The sequence below is a fragment of the Callorhinus ursinus genome, unplaced genomic scaffold, assembly GCF_003265705.2.
Source record: "Callorhinus ursinus isolate GAN/ISIS: 27379988/994484 unplaced genomic scaffold, GSC_fseal_2.0 scaffold4, whole genome shotgun sequence".
Taxonomy (NCBI): domain Eukaryota; kingdom Metazoa; phylum Chordata; class Mammalia; order Carnivora; family Otariidae; genus Callorhinus; species Callorhinus ursinus.
In genome coordinates, this window is record NW_027397066.1 from 5,684,201 (window position 1) to 5,707,639 (window position 23,439).

At 46.0% G+C, this 23,439-nt stretch overlaps 1 protein-coding gene across 4 annotated transcripts in view; it reads right to left on the minus strand.

Moving 5' to 3' along the window:
* Window positions 1-23,439, minus strand: part of STK32B (serine/threonine kinase 32B) — a 416,268-nt gene that overhangs the window by 279,202 nt on the left and 113,627 nt on the right. For all 4 annotated transcript variants that reach the window (XM_025887383.2, XM_025887382.2, XM_073891418.1 and 1 more), the window contains exon 3: window positions 2,601-2,752. In XM_025887383.2, coding sequence (XP_025743168.1) covers window positions 2,601-2,752 — 152 coding nt within the window. The remainder of the gene's footprint in view (window positions 1-2,600; window positions 2,753-23,439) is intronic.

A 23,439-nucleotide genomic window follows, 5' to 3' on the forward strand; every position in this document is an offset into this window, starting at 1 on the left:
CAGTCAGAGCAGCCCCACATTTAAACACCTTACACAGTTAACTTTGGTCAAAGTCTCTGCACTTACAACAGTGTCAGCCTCTAATTTAAGTGGTTCTTTCTTGGCTCAGAGTGGTGCACCGAGATCTGTCTTGACTCGGTCCATCGCTACTCAGGGAAGCTTCTAGAAACACACACTGGCTATGAGGCCTGTCTGAAATGATTGCAGGTTGTCTGTCCTCAACCTCTCCTGCCAGGTATTCATTTCCACAGTGACTTCAGTGGTTAAAGGGGCAGGGGAGGCACCTGAGCAATTTTAAATGAAACATTTTAACAGCTAGTCTAGTAAATGTAGGCAATCCGGTAAGTGGAAACGGGTTTTGAAAATGAGAATGGGGGACTAAGTGAGTTGTGCAAGCAGCAGAGGCCCGCCTGAGTGAGCAGTGCTAAGATGGTCAACACCAACCACCTCCAGTCCTCCATCCAGTGACCACCTCTTGCCCAAGACCGTGCGGGCGCCTGCGCCCTAGCACCCCGTCTGGTCCTTCCAGCCACTGTATGGCATGGTAGCCTTCTTTTCCCATTTTACAAGGAAGGGAACTGAGACACAAAGAAGAGAATCAATTTGCTCTCGAGGCCTCTATATTCCATGACCTGGCAGGCTTCAGCCCCAGAAGCTCATTTCCTCACAGCTCTGCAGACCGGAAGCCCGAGCTCAGGGTGCCCACACGGCCGGGTTCTGATGAGAAGCCTCCTTCTGCCTTGCAGACAGCAGCCTTCTTGTTGCGTCCGCACGGGGCGGAGAGACACTCTTCATCTTCACAGGCCACCATCTGTTCTGTTCGGGGCCCCACCCTGATGACCTCATATCACCTTAATAGCCACCTGAAGGCTGTCCCCAGATACGGTCACCATGGGGACTAGGGCATCAATATATGAATCGGGGGGCGGGGGGTACACAGTTCAATCCATTGCAGCCTCGCAGAGTGTTAAGAGGCAGGTCTGCCATGGGAACCCGGGGGGTCAGACTCAGAGCCCGAGTGCTGAAACACCCCCCATCTCCCTCCTGCCTGCCTCTTCCCCCACCTCTCCAGGGCTGCTGCTAATGCACCACCTTGACCCTCCTGTGGGTGTGATTTCTCATTCCTTTTCCCTTTGCCCCCCGAGTCCGAAGCCCTAGAGAGCAAAACAGCGGCACTTTAGAACAGGTGGAAATATTGCTCTTGACAACAACTTGGATCATCACCCCCTCCTTCAACACGCATCACACGTCCGGGCATGCATCCAGACCCCTCGCTCCACTCTAAGGAGTCCCCTGGAAGGGGTTATTTCCCACAAACCAATGAAGTGTTTGGATCGCTGCCTGGAGACACGGAGAACTTGCACTTGTTTCTCAGGCTCTAGCTTGTAACACAGAGTTAGGCTTGTCCCCATGGAGATGCCCAGGTGTGAGGCATCTGTCAGGCGTACTGTGGTTTTCCCAAGCAGGACAACTCATGTCGCCTTGGTCCATCACCCTTATTCGGGGTGCCTCTGAGTGTGGAGAGCAATGGAAACAATGGGTGGTAGCCTATTAGGAATATGCACTAGACTAGACTTTCCCATCGGGGAGTCACTAATGATGCTCAACTGAGGTGCAGAATGAACCGGCCAGAATGTGTTTCCTAGAACAGCCTGTTCTGTCCAACAAAACCAAGCTCCAGGAACACTGAGAAAGTACCTCCTCTAATATGTCTGCAACTGTGTCAGACTCCCAGAAACGAAGAACCAAGAGAGCCCCTGCCTTCAAGAAGCAAGCGATTCCTCGGTAAGCCCAGAGATTTGGGTTCGAGCTCACTGCGGGAAAGGCTGTGCTGGGCGGGTCAGGGACAGAGCAGATGGAGACGGTGAGGCGCACTCAGCTGGCCTGTGGGTTAGGGAAGGCTCCTGCCCCAAGTGCCTCCTAAGCTGGATGAAAGGAATGTGCCGGATTCAGTTAGAGGAAGTGAGCACAGTGTGGTGCGGGGCAGCGCGGGGTGGAGGGAAGATGAAGGTGGAAATTTCATGGAGAGTTAATGTCATTGCAAAGGCACGGGGGCAGGGAAACACCAGCAGGTAGCATTTCAAGGATGCCAATTTAAAGCAGAGAAAATAGCCCAGATGGGATGCAGAGAAAGTTCTAGAACATGGATCATGGCCTGCCTTATGGGCCAGATTCAGAACTTGGAATTTAGCATATCCATACTGGCAGCCATCCTGAGGCCTTCTTGCCATCAACACTATGGGTGACATGTTTTAAAAAGCTAAAGTCCCCTCTACTTGGCTTTCTCTTACAGCATCCCGCACATTTCCTCAGAAATACAAAAGCCTTCTCTTCAAAATCTATTTTCAACTCTGATTCGTCAGGTAAGAGAACAGAATTAAAATTAAAAGTGAGCAGATACTTCCAGATTTCACGAGGGAATGTACTCCACAAAATATCCACCAGAGAACGTAACTCTACAAAATATTCAAAAGAGTGTCTGCATCCAGAAAGTTTCACTTCTACCTCTCTACCAGGCAGAAGCTTCCTTTCAGCAGAGCGGGCTTTGCACGTGGCTCCAAGGTGAGGATGCCCCCAGAGCCCGGCATGCAATCACTCACCACAGGTTGACCAAGAAAGGGTGCTCCAGCCCCTGCATGATCTGGAGTTCCCGGAACACGTTCCGAACCTCGTCCCTCTCGATGCATTTCTGCTTGTTCATGTACTTCATTGCATACATTTTCTTAGTGTCTCGCTTCTGCACGATGCATACCTGAGTAACAGCCAAAGGGGAGAACATTCAGGCCAACATTTACCAAAAAAAAAAAAAAAAAAGGCGGCCCCTCCCTGCACTTCTACCTCTGGGTTTAAACCTCTGTTTTGAGAAGTTGCTAGCAGAGTGGCTCTGGCCATGCCACAACCTCTCCGCATCTATAAAACGGAGGAGTTGGACCAGATCCACCTGTTCATCAGATACCTACTCGAAGCATTAGCTGTGTGCTAAGTGCTGGAAAAGGAGCTGCAGGTACAGGAGATGGAAGGGGCAACCCTGCATTCAAGGGGTGCACAGACCAGGAGGAAAACAGAAAAATGCACCAATGTCCGCAGCGCTGAGGCACGTGGCATTGGTGCCCACTGTAGCCCCTGGCCTGCCCCACCTGAGCGCACACCTGCCTGCTAGCCTGGCTTTTCTCTGCTCAAGGACTCTCTCTGCCATCAGTGTCCACTTTGCTGCCCAGGCAACAGGACGGCGATGCCAGAGAATCAAGGCCGGCAGGAGCAGCGTCTATACCCCAGGCCCCTCGCCCGTTCCGCGGGGTAAGTCGGAGGAGTGGCCCACGGGGCACCTGGCTTGACGGCACACCCTTTACTGGCAGTCTTCCTGCCTCCCCTCCCCTGACTCACTTCCCAACTCACCTCCCTGTGCTGTTTTCACCTCTCCAGTGCCCTGGACTCAAGTCCTCGCCTTGCACCCTGCTCCCAGGATTCCCCAGGCTCAGGCGCCGGGGGAGCAAGGGCGGAGCGTGACGCCATGATGGCAGCTCCTGGGTACCGAGCACTTTACTGAGGGCCAGACGCTGAGCAAATGCTCTCCCTGACAATCCACTCAAGGGCCTCTCCAATAAATCCCCCGTCTTCCCCCGAGCAGAGGAGGTGGTGGCCCTGAGTGTACTAATTAGTGCACCCAGCATCCAACAAGCCCCTACGTGTCAGGACAGAGAGTCGAACCCAGACAGTCTGACTCTGGAGTGACCCCCTGGCCGGGGCCGTGGGGGCAGGTGGGAGGACGGGCCATCAGGGAGGGCTCCCTGGAGGAGTTTGTGCCAGAGCAGGAGCACAGAAGATGGAACGATGGGAAGGAAGAGACTTCTAGGGAAACGGAAGAGTGTACAGGCCCCAGTACAGGACTGGGGCCGAGGACACGCAGCAAGGAGTGCGGTGTGGCGGGAAATGTTCACCGTGCACCGTGAGCAGCTAACAAGGGCCACATCAGCCAGTCCTCCCAAAGGCTTGATGAGGTATTGGCCTTACTTCCTCAGGCCACCATAACATAGAGCCACAGCCTGGGCGGCTTACCACAAGACGCCTACTGTCTCTCAGTTCTAGAAGCCAGAGGCCCAAAGTCAAGGCGTCAGCAGGGCCGTGTCCCTCTGAAGCTGCAAGGGAGGGTCCTTAAGGAAGGACTCTTCCGGCTTCTGGTGGCAGCCGGCACCCCTGGGCATCCCTGGGCTTGCAGCAGGCACTTTGATCTGGCCTCTCCGTCTGGTGTCCTTCGCCCCTCTGTGTGTCTGCATCTCTGTGTCCAAATATCACCTTCTTCTTAAGGATGCCAGTCATTGGATTCAGGGCCCACTCTACTCCTGTATGACCTCATCAGAACTCACTACATCTGCAAAGACCCTATTCCAAATAAACTCCATTCTGAGATTCCAGGAGGAGGTGAATTTTGGGTGACACTATTCAATCCCATACACCTAGCTATTACTATGGTCCTCACTTGTCAGATAAAGGGAGAGAGGCAAAGGAAGGCTGTAGACCCTCCTCACATCTCTGGACTCCAACCCAGACCCTGCCTCCCCCAGCAGGTACTTTCCACCAACACCCTACCTCCCTGAGAACAGGGCACTCGAGACAGAAGGCCAGGGATAAGATCATGGGCCTGGGCCCCCATCTCAGGAGCTCGGGATCTTCTCCAGAGTACCACATTGCTCCTCTGCTGGAAATTGGACTCCTTTTAGCTCTGACATGCCATGAATGTTTGAGGCAGTTGAAAGACAATGGGGAGAGCCTGAACTCCGGCTCCCGCTTTGCTTCTGCCTCCCTGAGCCCCAGTTTCTGGCTCTGTTGGAACGAAGTTAGTCCCCCCTGGAGGGGGGAAACTATATGAGACTACAGGAGACCGAGGAAGTAGAAGTGCCCAGCATATCAGGGAGTGATAAATGTCCTGAATCTTAATGTCTTAAACAGCACATTTCATGCCCCCTCTAAAAGGAGGTTCTCCCAGGCAGTAAAATCACCGGCATGAGACTGAAGGTCCATGGGGTCACATTTCCTTCTGACCTGCGGGGGTGGTTGGGTGGAGTCCTTCACACTGCAGAACCAAGGAAGTGGGGACAGTTGGGAGCAGCCCCCAGGCCTTGTCTCAGGCAGGTGGCTGAGGCACAGGGAATGGAACGAACAAAACCGGAGAGGAGGGAAAGGGCAGGGGAAGGGCAGCCTTAGTAACTGGTTGAGCAGCTGTTCTCAACAAGAGATGTCCACGTCCTCACACCCAGAGCCCGGGAACGTGACCTTATCAGGATAAAGGGCCTTTGCAGATGTAATCAAGAGTCTTGAGATGAGATCACTCCTGATTAGGGTGGGCTCTAAATCCAACCAGTGTCTTTATAATAAAAGAAGCAAGAAGACCCAGAGGAGAGGGGGATGTGACCGCGCAGGCAGAGCTGGGAGAGATGACATGTCTACAGACCAAGAACCCCGAGCATCGCTGGCAACCCCCTAGGAGAGAGGCACACACACGCACCCTCCCTCGAGCCTTCAGAACCCTGAGATCAACTTCTGCTCTAAGCCACCAGCCTGTGATTCTTTGTTATGGCGACCAAAGAACACCAAACAGTCTGTCCCTGTTCCTCATCCACCTGCGGCTGACCGACTCGGCCAAGCGCCTCTGTGACCCTGACTCTCCTGCACGTGTGTGTGGGAGGACTGATCCTCCCAGGGTCTATGGTCAGCTCTCCATGGAGCCTAGCCCAGCATGTGGGCCACGCAGACACCCTGTAAACGCGGGCTGGCAGGTGATGGATGGACAGATGCCTGGAATCCAACCCTGAGCCCTGAAACAGGGGGCACTGAGTGCACTTGGCTCCCACAGTCCCTGTTTCCCAGGACCCCACATTCCAGTCCAAACCCACACTGTGTTCTCTCCATGCGAGTCCCTGTAAGCGCAGGAATTTCTGCTATTTAGAGTCTAATGTGTGAAATTTCAGACGGGAAAATTTCACTGTCATAACTTCCTAAGCAGACGGTCCCACCTCTGATCTGGTCTCTGCAGGTGTCCTGCTGCCTAGTGGGGACTTCTGAAAAATGGGACTGGAAAGATGGGACCCTTCAAGGGCTTTCTTTCCCCTTCAGGACACAGTAAAGGTGTGTATCTTGGCATTCCAAGCACTCCCTGCCTATGTTACCTCTGACACACACACACGTGTGGGTACACACACCATACACACACACACAACACTCGCACACACACACAACACTCACACACACACACCACACTCGCACACACACACAAATCCACACCACATTTATTGAAGAGACTGTCTTTTTTCCATTGCATGTTTTTTCCTGCTTTGTCAAAGATTATTTGACCATAGAGCTGAGGGTCCATATCTGGGCTCTCTATTCTGTTCCATTGGTCTATATGTCCGTTTTTGTGCCAGTACCATGCTGTCTTGGTGATCACAACTTTGTAATAGAGCTTGAAATCGGGCAACGTGATGCCCCCAGCTTTGTTTTTCTTTTTCAACATTTCCTTGGCGATTCGGGGTCTTTTCTGATTCCATACAAATTTTAGGATTGTTCGTTCCAGCGCTTTGAAAAATGTCATTGGAATTTTGATTGGGATGGCGTTGAAGGTATAGATTGCTCTGGGTAGCATAGACATTTTAACAATGTTTATTCTTCTGATCCAGGAGCATGGAATATTTTTCCACCTTTTTGTGTCTTCTTCAATTTCTTTCACGAGTGTTCTGTAGTTCCTAGAGTATAGATCCTTTACCACTTTGGTTAGGTTTATTCCGAGGTGTCTTATGGTTTTTGGTGCTATTGTAAATGGAATCGTTTCTCTACTTTCTCTTTCTACAGTTGCGTTGTCAGTGTATAAGAAAGCAACTGATTTCTGTGCATTGATTTTGTATCCTGCCACATTACTGAACTGCTGTATGAGTTCTAGTAATTTGGGGGTGGAGTCTTCTGGGTTTTCCACATAAAGTATCATGTCGTCTGTGAAAAGAGAGTTTGACTTCTTCTTTGCCAGTTTGAATACCTTTTATTTCTTTTTGTTGTCTGATTGCTGTTGCTAGGACTTCTAGTACTATGTTGAACAATAGTGGCAAGGGTGGGCATCCTTGACGTGTGTCTGATCTTAAGGGAAAGGCTCTCAGCCTTTCCCCATTGAGGACGATATTCGCTATGGGTTTTTCATAGATGGATTTTATGAACTTGAGGAATGTTCCCTCTATCCCTATACTCTGAAGAGTTTTAAGCAGGAAAGGAGGTTGTATTTTGTCAAATTGGACAGCCACATGCAGAAGAATGAAAACTCGACCATTCTCTAGCACCATTCACAAAGATAAACTCAAAGTGGATGAAAGACCTCAATGTGAGACAGGAATCCATCAAGATCCTAGAGGAGAACACAGGCAGTAACCTCTTTGACATCGCCCACAGCAACTTCTTTCAAGATACATCTCCAAAAGCTAGTGAAACAAAAGCAAAAATGAACTTTTGGGACTTCATCAAGATAAAAAGCTTCTGCACAAAACAACAAAACAAAGAGGCAACCCACAGAATGGGAGAAGATATTTGCAAATGACACTACAGATAAAGGGCTGGTATCCAAGATCTATAAAGAACTTCTCAAACTCAACACCCAAAAACCAAATAATCAAGTCAAAAAGTGGGCAGAAGATAGGAAAAGACACTTCTCTGAGGAAGACATACAAATGGCTAACAGACACATGAAAAAATGTTCATCATCATTAGCCATCAGGGAAATTCAAATCAAAACCACACTGAGATACCACCTTACACCAGTTAGAATGGCAAAAATGGACAGGGCAAGAAACAACAAATGTTGGAGAGGTTGTGGAGAAAGGGGAACCCTCTTACACTGTTGGTGGGAATGCAAGTTGGTACAGCCACTTTGGAAAACAGTGTGGAGGTGCCTCAAAAATTTAAAAACAGAGCTACCCTATGACCCAGCAATTGCACTCCTGGGTATTTACCCCAAAGACACAGATGTAGTGAAAAGAAGGGCCACATGCACCCCAATGTTCATAGCATCAATGTCTACAATAGCCAAACTGTGGAAAGAGCCGAGATGCCCTTCAACAGATGAATGGATAAAGAAGATGTGGTCCATATATACAATGGAATATTACTCAGCCATCAGAAAGGATGAGTACCCAACTTTTACACCAACGTGGATGGGACTGGAGGAGACTATGCTAAGTGAAATAAGTCAAGCAGAGAAAGTCAATTACCATATGGTTTCACTTATTTGTGGAACATCAGAAATAGCAGGGAGGACATTAGGAGAAGGAAGGGAAAAATGAAGGGGGGGAAATTGGAGGGGGAGACGAACCATGAGAGACTGTGGACTCTGAGAAACAAACAGGGTTCTAGAGGGGAGGGGGGTGGGGGATGGGTTAGCCTGGTGATGGGTATTAAGGAGGGCGCGTACTGCATGGAGCACTGGGTGTTATAAGAAAACAATGGATCGTGGATCACTGCACCAAAAACTAATGATGTACTGTACGGTGACTAACATAACATAATAGAATTAAAAAAAAAAAAAAAAAAAACAAATCCACATCCCATGCAAATACACCATGCCAACTCTCTCAAACCCTTTAGGATTTCTTTGAAGAACCCCTCCTCCCGCACACTGCCTCCTACCCTTTTTGCCTCCTCCCTGCCCTCTCGCCCTCTAACTCTGTGCCCATTCGTTGCTTTCTTTAGGAAGCTCCCTTTTATCCTTGAAGTCCATATTCAGACCCTTCCCAATGGACTCCCAGAGCCCCTATTTTTAGCAAGCTGCTTCACACACTGGATTACGAATCCTGTGCTGTTTCATATGCTGGATTATGAATCTTGCGCTCCTTCCAACACTGGATTATAAATCCCTGTTTATTGTCCAGTGGTCAGAACCCAGGCATCATGAAGGCAGGGGCCAGGCTGCCTGGTTCCCTATCGAACCCCACACTTTCAGGGGCTCAGACACGTGAATTTACCACCTTGGCCCTGGACTCCTGGCAGGAGCATATTCTGTTCGCTCTGCTTAGAATACCCTCTTGCAGGCTTCCCCGGGCGTCACTCCCTGCAGGCATCACGGCCTCCTGATCCCAAGGCCTCCCTGATGCTGACCGCCAGGCCTGAGGCAGAGTCCACAAAGGAGCTGGATTTCATTGACAACTGTGTCCACCATGCCCTGTGTGGCCGCAAGCAGGTCAGCATCCTTGGTGCCACCATATTAACAATGGAAGAGGAAGGGCTTCTGTTCCTCCAAGCTCCACATCCCATGGCAACCTTGTGATGGAGGGAATCTGTTGAAAGCTCATGAGCTCATGGCAGGTGCTCTAGAGGCCAGGTGAGCACTCCTCTCCACCAAGTGACTGCCCAGGTCCTGGGAACCTCCAACTTCAAAAGAGAAGAGGTGGGTTCCCAGCGGCACCACAGCCCCTGTGCAGCACAGCACAGATTTCCATGAGAAATCACAATTAATGAGGCAGAGAGTGAGCAGTTTGGCCAAAGCTGTGCAAGCTGCCAAAAGGCAAACACTCAATTAGCATTCCTCATTATTCTAATTCAATTAGGAACTGATGGTATCGCTATGAATCACAATTTGTTGGGACAGATAAATAAATGCTAGCTAGCATGGATTTCAGGTGACTTGCCGGAAGGAAGGCACGTGTCACGCAGACATCTCCACGTGCGAGTGGAGAAGGGGACCGATGCATGTTGCAAACCTCCACAGCCCTGGCGTCCGGGGGTCTGCAGTCCCACTTCAGATTCAGATTGCTGGCGATGTGGGTTCTGCGGCACACCCGGGGGTCTGGGAGGGCCCTGGGATTTTGTGGTTTTTAAAAGCTTCCCCGGAAAGTCTGACGTGCAGGCTGGTTGAGATCCCTTTGCTGGGCTCCAGGAAAGTCCCTGTCTGGCTGCATCTTCAGTGACCTTGATGGTCAGTACTCTAACCTCCACCTTACAGCTCAGGCAAGCCAACCTCTGCAGTTCAGGGGACCCCAGAATCAGAGGTCAGAGCTGAGGTGGGAACCCAGAGCAATGCGGGTGCAAAGGCTGGCCCTGCCCTTCCATTGAGCCCCCCTGGAGGGACTCAGCTAATCTCTCTTCTGCCCACCCACCCCCAGCTACAGTGCACTTGGCAAAACCTGTTGAGTGAATATACTGCCATGATGTACATTAAAGCATACTGGTGATGCATGCTTGCAGGAGCGAGAGTCTGGGAAACAACCAATGTGAGGACAAGCAAGAAAAAAACTCAGGATAAAAGAGGCTCACTGAAGACAGTGATCATGCTGGATACCATTGTCCAAATATCCTACGTGGCAGGAAAACTGACTTTGGCAGACAATGATTGTGAACTGCATAATATGCATCCTCCCCCTTCTTCCTCTATAATAGGATAATAGGACAATTTTCTTCAAGGAGGCAACGTGATCCATTAAATACTCACTTGTAGCCAGAGGATGCCATAGTTCTGGCCAATAAGATTGCAGTCTGCTGGAGGCTTCTAGGAAGTCTTGCTTTCCGGATAACAGGGAATAGCTACAGAGGATCCCAACTTCTCCCCTTCACCACTTTTCTTGTCCTTCCTATCTGGAATACATATGTAATGTCTGGGGATGCAGCAGCCCCTTGTGACCATGAGGCCAAAGGCATCTCAGAGATGCTGAACTGTTATCGTGGAGTCACCTACCTTCAGATTTCTTGTTAATTGAGAAAAATAACCCCTCTTTGTTCAAACCACCATAAGGCAGACTTTCTGTTTCTGGCCGCTGAGAACATTCCCACCTGATGCACAAACTATACAGTCATTTTTCTTTTTCTTTTTTTTTTTTTTAGCTAAACAAATAAAAAGGGGATTTATTGGCTTATATAATTGAAAAGTCCATGGGTAGATAGCAGAAGCTGGATCTCAGTTAAAGGGTTCAAACTATCATCCAGATTCAGTTTCTCTCCACCCTCGACTCTGCCTTCCACTGTGTTGGCTTCACTCTCAGGTGCCATGTGGTACTCCCCAGGAACTCCAGGCACATTCATTTCTTAGCCAAAGACATGTGACTGAAATGGTCCAATCAGAGCGGATCCTGCGACTTGTGGAGAAACAACAGGGAAGAAACTATGACTCTTCTACTAAACTTGAATGTACGGTCATTTTTCATAGCACAGAAGGCCCATGTGGTCTCTGACCAATGGTGGCCTTGCTGGAGTAGTCAAAAGTTGGCCTCAAGAAAAATACTCATCTGGATCAATATTTTACTCAGCAAACAGTTATGAAATGCCTGCCATGGGCCTGGTACCACACCTGCGATGAAGAGAGGGCACGCACCGCCTGCCCCACTACCACAAGTTAATGGGATAAGCAGACAATATTCAAGAATAAAAGCCAAGGTCGTTCACCATTAGCCACCGGGCCCTCCGTGGCCTGGCCCTACCTTCCTGGCCCTGGCTTCCCACACTGGCCTCCAGGCCCTTCTGTGTCTGCCCCACCCTTCCACCATGCGTCCCAGTCTTGGGCCCTCACCTCCTCACCTCCTCCAGGCTCTGCTCGCGAGTCACTCTATCAGGTCAGCGTCCCTGACCTCTCCGTGGGAGAGAGCTAACCCCTCCTCAGTCCGCATGTCCTCTACCACCTGACCAGCTCCTGTCACTGATCATACTTCTCGGTTGGTTTGTTTTTCCACTGTTGGTCTCCCCTCTGTGTCATAAACTCCATGATAATAGGAATTTTTCTCTCTTTTGTTTGCGGCTCCATCCTCCGTAACCAGAACAGTGCCTGGCACGTGGCAGGTGTCTGATTGATAAGTGTGGCTGGCTGAGGGAATGAATGGGTAATTATTTAGGAAAAGGCAGTGCTATGGAGGAGGTGAGTACATGAGGCTAAGGGACCCAGAAGAGGGATCCTAACCAGGTAACGGGACTAGGGAAAGGCATTCTGGAAGAGACTGTTTCTGAGTCATCAAGGGTTGGCTTCATGGGATGGAGGTGTAGAGAGAGAGAAGGAAGTGTATTACCACAGCCCCTCTGGAAGTATAAGGAAACGGAACACACGTTGGTGCGTGTTAGCATGTGTTAGCAGCTTTCTCAACTTGCTCGTCTGTAAAATGGGGCTAGGAGTGTACTTAATGGGTGGTCACGAAGGTTGCGTGGTAAAGCACTTTCTACATTATTTACTAGTGCTGTGATTATGATCATCATTCATGTGCGTTCTGAAGGTAGGAGCAGAGGATGTCGTGGGGATGGGCAGAAGTGGCCCAAGAAAGACCTCAGGAACGATTTCACAATTGTCATGATAGGTAGTTTTATGCGTCAGCTGGGCTGGGTCACGGTGCCCAGATATGTGGTCAAAGGTCCCTCTGGATGTGTCTGTGAAAGTTCTACTGAAGGGTTTTAAAAGTGGATGTAGGTGTACAGTTGTGACTGAATGGATGAGGACAGAATAAATGAGCAATATGGAAACGTGGGGTTTGGGGAGGAGGGGAGTTCCTTCTGATGGCAGGGTGGACGCGGCTTTGGAAGCAGTCCCAAAAGCTGATCCTGCGTTTTACAAAAAAATTAATGCCTCTGCTTACGTATACACATATCCCCTCCACTCCCCTGAGTCACAGGGGAGACCGCAGTGTCAGGAAATGCCCCCAAAAAGGGCCTCTGAGGCCCTTAGTGCTGGAAATGCGTCTCTTTGCGTGAAGCAAGTCGGAACCACTCCCTGGGCGTCAGAAGGCCTAACATGATCATCTAGCGGACGGAATGAGACATCCTTACGGGAAGATGTCAGGAAATGCAGACCAGTGAGGTCTGTCAGATTGGTTGGTAATGGATCGTTTGCTCTGGTCAATGCCTGAAAGCCGTTCACGAGTGAGCCTGCATTTCCTGTGATATTTAGCTCTTAATAAAGCGATCCCCAGAAGACAGCAAATTCCTCCCAAGTATGCCTCAAGCCAAACACGACCTAATTAATATGAAATGAATAAATATTTCACTAAAAAGAAATGGATTCCATCTTTTGTAAAAGATGTCTGCGCAGACAATAAAGGCTTCTAGTAAAAGCACCACGTTTAAGAAATCTAAAAACGATTCTTACATAAGAGGAAGGGCTCCGGTGCAGGAAGTTAGGCGGCTTGCCCAGAGTCACTTGCTTGAGTCAGAATTTCAACTCAGCTCTGTCAGACTCTGGACTTGTATCTCTCTAACCTTCGTGCTATAAACTGATTAACTTGTGCATTTTCAAAGAGAGCAACCATACATTCCGAGTCCCCACTAAGGCAGATGGTGCAGATGGTGCTGGCTGAGCGTCTGACACACATCTGCTGTTCCTTATCCCATTGCTAACTTTCCCTGCCACAGGACCTTTGCACCTGCTGCCCCTTTTGTCCATGATGTTTTTTCCCTCAGATCTTCACATGGTCTGTTTTCCTGTCAGCAATCAGGTCTTAGCTTAAAGGTCTCCTTCTCAGACCTTCCCTGTTGCCCTCTCCTCCAAGGAAAGCTTAGTCTTACCCTCCCGGGTTGCTGTTCTATACATTTTCTGCAGAACAATGATCATCAGTACGTCATTGTGTTTGTTTAATGTTTGTGTGTTAGTCTCTGTGGCATCAGGGACCTTGTCCAGCTTGTTCATCACACCATCACAAGCACCTGGAATAATGCTGGGACACAGCAGCTGCCATCAACATCTACTGTTTGATTTCTGCTGTGTGTCCCACCATGCTACTATTACCTTGGAGGCCCAGCACTTTAAAAGATTAAAAAAAAAAAAATCCAAAACACTAAAACAACAACAACAACAAAAAAAACCCACCTAAGTCAAATGTTTCTAACATTCAAACTTATAAACATATATAGAAAATCGAATCTGTTTAATTCCAGAATGGATTTATTAGAGTCTGGTCACTAAATTGGTTAGTCTGCTATTAATCAAATATATATATATATTTTTTACACCACAAATTTACATGCAGATGAAAGTCTGGACTATGGAATGAGACAACTAATAACATGCTTGGATATGGAAGTGATCATCACTGCATAGTAAGGCAGTGTGGAGTCTGGGATGATCATTTGTGCAAGTCCAACTCAGTCTTATCCAGAATCTTCCTTTGAGGGACATAAAGAGCTATTATCATGTAACTCTGTGCCACTCTCTATTTTATGTGCAGACTGCCTCTGGCTATTCCATGAATTTTAATTAACTCCTGTTTATTTTGCTTCAACCCTGCAGCTCTTTAAGCAGAGGGCCCAATGGCCAATCCAAGAAAGACACCTGTGAAGCAAACTGCTCAGAACGTTCTGCCAAAGGTCCCTCTTCCTTTCTTGAAAATAATTATGCCCTCTTGACCTCAAAGTTAACTCAGAGTGGAACACTTCCCCCTGCACTCTCTCTGCCGGCACAGAAGAAAACTTGGACTGGCTCCGTCATTGAAGCGTCAAGGGGTGCCTGTGGAGGGCGGAGAAGGAGGCCGCAGGGGGATGGACGGAGCTGGTGGGCCCATCGTGAGATACAAATCTGCAGCAGGTGAGACAGAGGTGCACTTCAGGACCCCCACCCAGAGACAGTCAGATAAACAGTCAGCCAAGCCCATTGGTTGGCTGGCTAATTGTCAAGTTCCTCACTCACTTATATACATTCATGCATGCATATGTGTCATGTACATAGCATAGACGTAAATACATATATGTATAGGTAAATACACACTGCTTGGTGGGTACATACATATACACATGTGTATATGTGTATATGCTGCTTGATGGTGTACATATATATGTATAGTCCATATGCCTATATGGGCGTCTGTAGACTATGTGTGTATATATATATTCCTGTACATACATCTTATATATTATATATAACTATACCAATATATTATAGCATAATATATATTATAGTATATTACTAGCATATTATATGGTAGAATACATACACCAATATTACACATGATATAAGGTATATACTATGTATATAAAAGCAGCATATAGACACTGTGTACAGGATATGTATCTACAGATGTGTACATAAGCATATACCGTATGTGTGCATATATATGCGCACATGTATCTATAGGTGTGTGTGTATACCGTGTGTATATATATGCGCCCATGTATCTATAGGTGTGCGTGCACGTCCGTCTACATGCACACGTGTGTACATATACTGATCACTGGGTACATGTGAAAATATGTGTGTGCGTATATATAGCTATTGCTTAGTGTCTCTGTATATGTTCCTCTATATACCTGCTTAGTGGGTTGCATAGTATGTATAAGCCTTTTGCATAGATGTATGTACATAAATATATATGTGTAGATATACTGTTTAGTAAGAGTTGGGGCTACAACAGTGAACAATGAGGAAACACTGTTGCCTTCACAGAGCTTATATTCTGGTGCATGAGACCAACAACCAAGAGGACACGTGAATAAACACATAATGGGATCCCAGGTAGTGGCAGGTGCTCTGAAGCAGGGGACTAGAACAGGTAGGGGATATGGAACACTTGGGGGTGGGCGATCAAGTGGGGTGGGTATTCAGGGAAGACCCCGAGGGAGCGGACACTTAGGCAGAGATGTGTACGGTATGAGTGAGGCTTGCAGAGACCAGGAGAGAGCAATCAAGCCGAGGGGGCAGCAAGCACACAGATCCTGAGTCAGAGTTAAGCTCAGCGTGTTCGAGAGACAAGAAAGACTGAGTGGAATGGGCGGGAAGACAGAGGAGGTGGAGAGGGGTGTCAGAAAAAAAAAAAAAAAGTGAGCCACATTGTGGGGCCTTGCGGGCCGGCACAGAGAGACTGGCGTTCGTTCTGAGCGGTAGGGTAGCGGCTGGACATTTAGGCAGCAACCACGTGCTCGGATTTATGCTTTATCACACCACCAGCAGCCGTGTGGACAGGCTCTCCCTCCTCCTTCTCGTCCATTCCCTAAGCAGCATTTATCAGGCCTTTGCCGCATGCCGAGCGCTGAGCCTGGGGTTGATGGGACGGGGTAGGTGAAAATGACCAGTCCCAACCTCTCAGGACTCTCAGTCTGATGGTGAAGGCGGACCACCCTTCAGCCAGATGTGCTGTGAGATGACCAGGTGAAGCTAAGAGAACCACACCTTCCCAACATGTCCCTCCAGGTGGCCCAAACCTTCCCAGAACCACGCAGGGAAATGCCAGCCACACTGGCTTCAAGAAGACACAAAAGGCATTTGAAAATGCCAGCCATACGCCAGGTATGGTTCTGGGGGCTGCACGGCCTCTGCCCCTTATTTTCACACTGAACCTTTTTTTTTTAAGATTTTATTCATTTATTTGAGAAAGTGTGAGAGAGAGAAAGCATGAGAAGGGGGAGGGTCAGGGGGAAAAGCAGGCTCCCCACTGAGCAGGGAGCCCGATGCGGGCCTCGATTCTGGGACTCCAGGATCATGACCTGAGCCGAAGGCAGACCCCTAACTGACTGAGCCACCCAGGCGCCCCTTCACATTAAACCTTTAAGAATACTATGGGCATTCTTTTCGGAAGAGCAAACAGAGGTCTGCAGAAGCTGTGTGATGGGTGCAAGTTCACATGGCCAAAAGTAGCAAGGCCAGAATCTGGGCCCAGACTTCTACAACTCAAAAACTCATGCTCTCTCTTCTACACTCTGCTGCTTCCAAAACCAAACATCCATGTTGTTGGACCCTGATGGGGATTCTCCTCCTGACCACCACGGTTTCCACTGATATGCATGTGACGAAAGCTGGTTTCAATCTAACTTCTGCATTTGGGAGGGACGTATGGAAACAAGACCAGCTGTGTTTGGCAGTGGTGTCCTCCCTGGGCCTCTGAGTCATCCTATATGTAAAAGGGAGGTCATAATGCCCAGCACACTGGGTTGTTAGGGGGACAGGGTGATAACAGGAGTCTGGTTCCCAGGACAATGACTGTGAGTTTCTGACTGGTCAGGACTCTGTAGGTTACAAATGTTGGGAAGCCAACATGATCTCACGTAAGCGAAACAAGATGCCAGTTTCAGTAGCTGGTCAAGACAGTGGAGAGCCCAGAAGACTGGAAGGACACACCAATGGTGGCACTGGGGGTGCGTGCCTGGCTCCCCTCTCATTTGCCTTCACACACTGTAGGCAGCTCACCATGAGCACCTGGGGATCTTTTCTGCCCTGAACAGGACAAGCCAGAAGTGCAGGGGGTAATGTAGCTTGGAGCAGCCCTCCACCAATGAAGAAGGGGGAACTATGCATAAAAACATCAACTTCTCTAAGTTCAGCTGCCCCCAGGGGACACTCTGCACTGTCTCCCAGAGGTCCCATGGGGAGGTGAATCCAGGTGCCACAGTGGTGAGTGGCTTCGTCCAATGCCCATCATTGGCTACCTCCCTTTCTCTGTCTCACTCCCCTTCTTTTGCAGGTGGTTTTTGGGTTCACCTCCTGATAAACCATTTGCATTTCAATATAAGCTTCTGGAAGAACTCAAGCTCAGGCCATGACCAGCAGGGCCATCTACGGTGATGCAAGCAAGGAGTCAAGAGTACATAGTACAGGAAGCAAGTACCAACCTGTACTTGCAGGACCCTGGGAGCGATGCCTCCTTGGAATTCTGCACCCAGGTGCCATGCTTGCTCACTCTAGTCTGGACCCTACCCAACAGGGACCCTCTCTTCTCTACCCACCTCTTACAACTGTTTATTTCTTTACTGTGGGCCTCATTCCTTCTACAAATAGACCTTCGTCTGGGGTGCCTGGGTGGTACAGCTGGTTGAGCGTCTGACTCTTGGTTTCAGCTCAGGTCATGATCTCAGGGTCCTGGGATTGAGCCCTGCATTGGGCTCTGTGCTCAGCACAGAGTCTGCTGGAGATTATCTCCCTCTCCCTCAGCTCCTCCCCCTGCTCATGCTCTCTTTCTCTCTCTAAGATAAATAAAATCTTAAAACAAAACAAATAGACCTTCGCCTTCACCAACTGCTGAGGAAAATGGCAACCAACAAATGCAGACCTGTTTTCTTACATTATGTCATTCGTGAGGGGAAGAGAACAAGCCTTTCACTACTGATTCCATGGAAAGACTCCGAATGGCTGGGCTTGGGTCACAAGGCCTCTCCTTAGAGCATGCACCAGTCTAGCAGAATATGGTCCATGTGGCTGGCACAGACATATCACGTGCCCCTCTTGGAGGGTGAGTGGGGAGCCCTGGGCACACATGGAGTGGAAAGGTGTTCTCTAAAGAAAGGGATGTTATATCGATATCAGACAGGATTGCAAAGCATGCTGGACAGTCAAAACCTGCAGCCCTTACGTTCTTTCTGGTTCTCTGTCCTCTTTCCATTTCACAGACGAGAAAACGAAGCTTCAGAGTGTTTAATCTACTTTCCCAAGGATCCACAACTAACACATATCAGAGCCGGCCTGACTCCCAGACCTAAAGTGTTTCCATTGGATAAACAGAAATTAACCTGTTGGGCCATAACTGTCCAAAAATTCAGTCATCAAAGGATTATTATTAAAAAATCTCAGTAAATTCTTGCTAAAAAAAATCAGTGGATCACCCTTCCCAATACAGCTATTACTGTACTGGGGAAGCACAACTCTCCCAGCATGAAAGTAAAATGAGATTTCTGTGCATTCACATGTGTTCTTTCCTGATAACCAAGGCTACTGACACAGTTTAACAATGAAATGTCTTGCTCGAAAACTCTTAATAAATGCCAGATATTGAACCCGCCAAAGGCAGGAAGCAAAGCCAAAATATCCGTTCAATATTAGGAGGGTGGTTTTCTGCCTCCTATGCCAGTCCACCTAAACCCTGAGGTTAATAATAGTCACACAGACTTCATCTGCATCTACCATGAAAGGCAGTGATGATTTGGCATTCTGACCAGAACAAAGCTAGGTTCTATTGCCCTGCATGTAAACCAGCCTCATCCTGAACCCTGGATGTTTGTGTACATTCTACATGAATTTGGGCATCATCGAGAAACTGCTGCAACCCAAGAGTGACTTAAAAACCGAGCCTCTAGAAAGTTCGCATTTTTCAAAAGATCCATGATCACAGTAGTTTTAATCCATGTATGCCCTGGACCAAGGTTCTGAGCGCCACGCCAGCAGGCAAACAGCAGCAGAGGTGTGGGCAGAAACTGTAGACAAAACTTTCAAGGAAGATGACAGGATATCATCAATTCAGAAATCATGAGGCCACATGCACACAGATTTGGTAGTGTACCATGAAGGGGTGTGGAAGGTTCCGGACCAAACTGTCAGTGATGTGAAGGTAAAAATGATATGCTTCTACATGGTGCCAACTGTGCTGTGGGTTAAAGAGACGCCTCCTTTTTCCTTAAGCCATTAAATGCTCAGCATTAGGGCGATAAACAACAGAAAGTAACGTTTCAGTAGGATTTTTAAAATGTGTGTTGTTAACTGAGTGTTACTGGAGTGGTTGGGGGTGGGAGGGATGGGATGGCTGGGTGATAGACATTGGGGAGGGTATGTGCTATGGTGAGCGCTGTGAATTGTGCAAGACTGTTGAATCACAGATCTGTACTTCTGAAACAAATAACGCAACATATTTTAAGAAAAAAGGAAAAGAAGAAGATAACAGGAGAGGAAGAAAAGGGGAGTATGTCAGAGGGGTAGACGAACCATGAGAGATGATGGACTCTGAAAAACAAACTGAGGGTTCTAGAGGGTAGGGGGGTGGGGGGATGGGTTAGCCTGGTTATGGGTATTGAGGAGGGCACGTTTTGCATGGTGCACTGGGTGTTATGAACAAACAATGAATCATGGAACACTGCATCAAAAACTAATGATGTAATATATGGTGATTAACATAACAATAAAAAAATTAAAAAAAATGTGTGTTGTTGTTATGGAATTTCAGTCACCGTCCACGAGATTACAAGCAAAACTCCTAAATGCTCTCAGCCACAACTCCTCTTCTGAGAAACCCAGAGAAAGGAACCCTCAAATGTGGCACATGAGCTCTGTCCAAATCTCTGGCGGACCCATAAGGATCACTGTATGGGGCAGGCTGTAAGCAGTCTCGTGAAGAAAAAAGACGGGTGGACTGAGATTTGTGTGCCTTCACAAGAGGCAGAGTATGCACTGTAAGGCCAACCCAGTTAATTACTTGTTAAAAACCTATTTTCTAGGAAATACAAGAGAACTCAAAGTCTCTACAACACAACATTCTCAATGTCCAGGATACAACCCCAAATGACTCAACACATAAAGAACCAGGAAAATGTGACCCATTTTTTATAAAGGTGAACCCTAAGCTGACCAAGATGTTGGAACTAGCTTAAGGACGTAATACAGTAGAAATAAATAAAAATATAGGGAATTTAAGAAAGACAGAAAAACTATTTTTTAAAAACTCAAGAATTTCTACTTAGGCATTAGGCACACCATAGTCAAACTGCTGAAAGTAGAAAATTAAAGAAAAACTTTAAAAGGAGACACATTATATACCAGATAGCAATGATTCAAAGTTTCCTGGCTTCTCATCTGAAACTAAGTAGGTCAAAGGACAATGGTACAAAATCTTTACAGCAATGAGAAAAAAAAAAAAACTGTCAACCCAATAATCCATATTTAATAGAAATATTCTTTTTTTGTGATTTGAGCAACACAAATTTATTATCTAATAATATCAGAAACAAAAGAGAAGTTATAATTGCAGAGAGTATAGAAATTAAAAGGATTATATGAGAATATTATAAATTATGCCAACAAATTGGCTAACCTAGAGAAAGTTGCTAAATTCCTTGAGATTTCAGCTTAACAAAATTCACATAAGGAAAAAACCTCAGAAAATGTGAAACTGATTTTGTTGTCAAAACTTTTCCACAAAGAAAACCCCATACCCAATGACTTCATTCATAAATCCTATACAACTTTTGAAGAAGTAATACCAAATTTACACAAACTCTTTCAGAAAATAGAGGAAAATGTCCCAACTCATTTTATGAGGCTAGTATAATCTTAAAAAGAAATTGACAAAGACATTACAAAAAACTGCAATTGTAGATTAATATTCCTTTTGAACATAGATGTAAAATCCTCTAGTAAAATATTAGCAAATTGAATTCAACAATATGCAAAAGCCAATACCCAAGTGGGATTTATCTGAGGAATTTCAGATTGGTTTAAAATGTAAAAATCAATCAATGCAATGCATCATAGTAACAAAATAAGGAGAAGATATGATCATTTCAATAGATGCAGAAAAAGCATTTGACAGAATTTGGCAACCAGACATAAAAAACACCTCCAGCAAACTAGGAATAGAAAGGAAGTTGCTCAATTTGATCAAAGGCATCTCTGAAAAACCTAGAGCCCTAATAATGAAATACTGAATGCTTCTTACTCCTTAACATTAAGATCAAGGCAAGGATGCTCGCATTCATGACTTCTCATCAATGTACTGAAGGTTACAGCCATTGCAACAAGGCAAGGATAAAAAAAAAAAATCAATATGGGGGTGGGGGAAATAGATAAAAGTACTTCTACTTAGCAGATGTCATCACTGTTGACACAGAAAATCTCAGAGAAACTACAAAACAACTATTACAACTAAAATTTAGTTACCAAGATTTTAGGATAGAAGATTAAGATATAAAAATTAATTGTATTTTTATATCTAGCATCAAACAATGAAAAACTAAATTAAAAACAATTCCACTAAAATTGATATGATGAGCACTGGATGTTATATTCAACTAATGAATCACTGAACATTATATAAAAAACTAATGATGTACTATACCTTGGCTAATTGAATTTAAATTTAAAAGAAAATAGTGTCCAAAAAATCCTCATGAAATACTTAAGGAAAATTTTAATACAGTATGGCACAAAATACTGCTAAAAGAAATGAAAAATCATCTAATAATAAGTAGAGGTAAGTAGAAATAAAGACCTATACCATGTTCATGGATTAGAAACCTTGATACTATTAAAGTGTCAATTATTTCCAAATTGATACTAGATTTAATGTAACCCCAATAATAATCCCACCAGTTGTTCATAGAAATTGACAAGTAATTTCAAAATTTTTATGAAAATCCAAATACCTAGAATATCCAAAACAGTCTTAAAAAAGAATAAAATTGGAGGATTTATACTACCTTATTTCAAGACTAACTATAAAACTACAATAATTAAGACTTGCATAAGAATCAACAAGTAGGTCAAATGAGCAAAATAAAGAGCCCAAAATTAGACCTCCCACTTATTGAAGATATCTGATTTTATACAAGGTCACCAAAGCAATCCAGTGAGCAAAGGAAAGTCTTTTTAAGAAATGGACTTCCATATACAAAAAATGAACCTCAACTCTTACTTCACACACACACACACAAAGTTTAATTCAGGATGCATCATAAACTAACCCTATAAACTAAAGCCATAACGCTTTCAGAAAGTAAATACAGTAAAATGTCGTCATGACTTGAGTACATTTTCTTGAGCCAAGTTTTCTCACCCAAGTCACATTTACAAGCAAAAACACTTAACAAATTAGACTTCATCAAAATTTAAAATATCCATACCTCAAAAGACACCACTAGTAAAAGTAATAAGCAAACCATATTCTGGTAAAAAAAAAAAAAGTCTCATATCTGACAAAGGACTGGTATCTGTAAATATATCCCACAACTCAATAATAAAAAGAAATCAACCCCCTTTGATATCCTGTTTTCATTTCCTTTGGATATTTACCCAGAAGTTGGATTGCTAGATCATATAGTGGTTCTATTTATAATTTTTTTAGGAACGACCACACTGTTTTCCATAGTGATTGAACCTTTACATTCCCACCAACAGTGCACGAGGGTTCTCTTTTCCCACATCCTCACCAATACTTATTATCTCTTGTCTTCGTGGTAACCACTCTAACATGAGTGAGTAGTATCTCACTGTACTTTTAATTTGCATTTTCCTGATGACTAGTTGAGCACCTTTTCATGAACCTGTTGTCCATCTGGATGCCCTATTCAGAAAATGATTATTTATTTCCTCTGCCCATTTTTTAATAGGATTTTGTTGTTGTTATCAAATTGGAGGAGTTTCTTATGCATTTTGGATATTAACCCCTTATGTGATATATGATTTGCAAATATCTTCTCCCATTCTGTAGGTTGCCTTTGCATTTTGTCGGTTGTTTCTTTTGCTGTGCATAAGCTTTTTAGTTTGATGTAGTCTCATTTGTTGATTTTTGCGTATGTTGCTTTTGCTTTTGGTATCATAGCCAAAAAATCGTTGCCAAGATCGGTGTCAAGGAGATTTTTTTCCCTAGGTTTTCCTCTAAGAGTTTTACACTAATGGATCTTTAAGTCATTTCAAGTTAATTTTTGTGGGTGATACAAGATAGGGGTCCAATTTAATTTTTCTGCATGTGATTATCCAGGTTTCCCAATACCGTTTGTTAAGTATTCTTGGCTCCTTAGTCAAATATTAGTGTCAGAAAGATA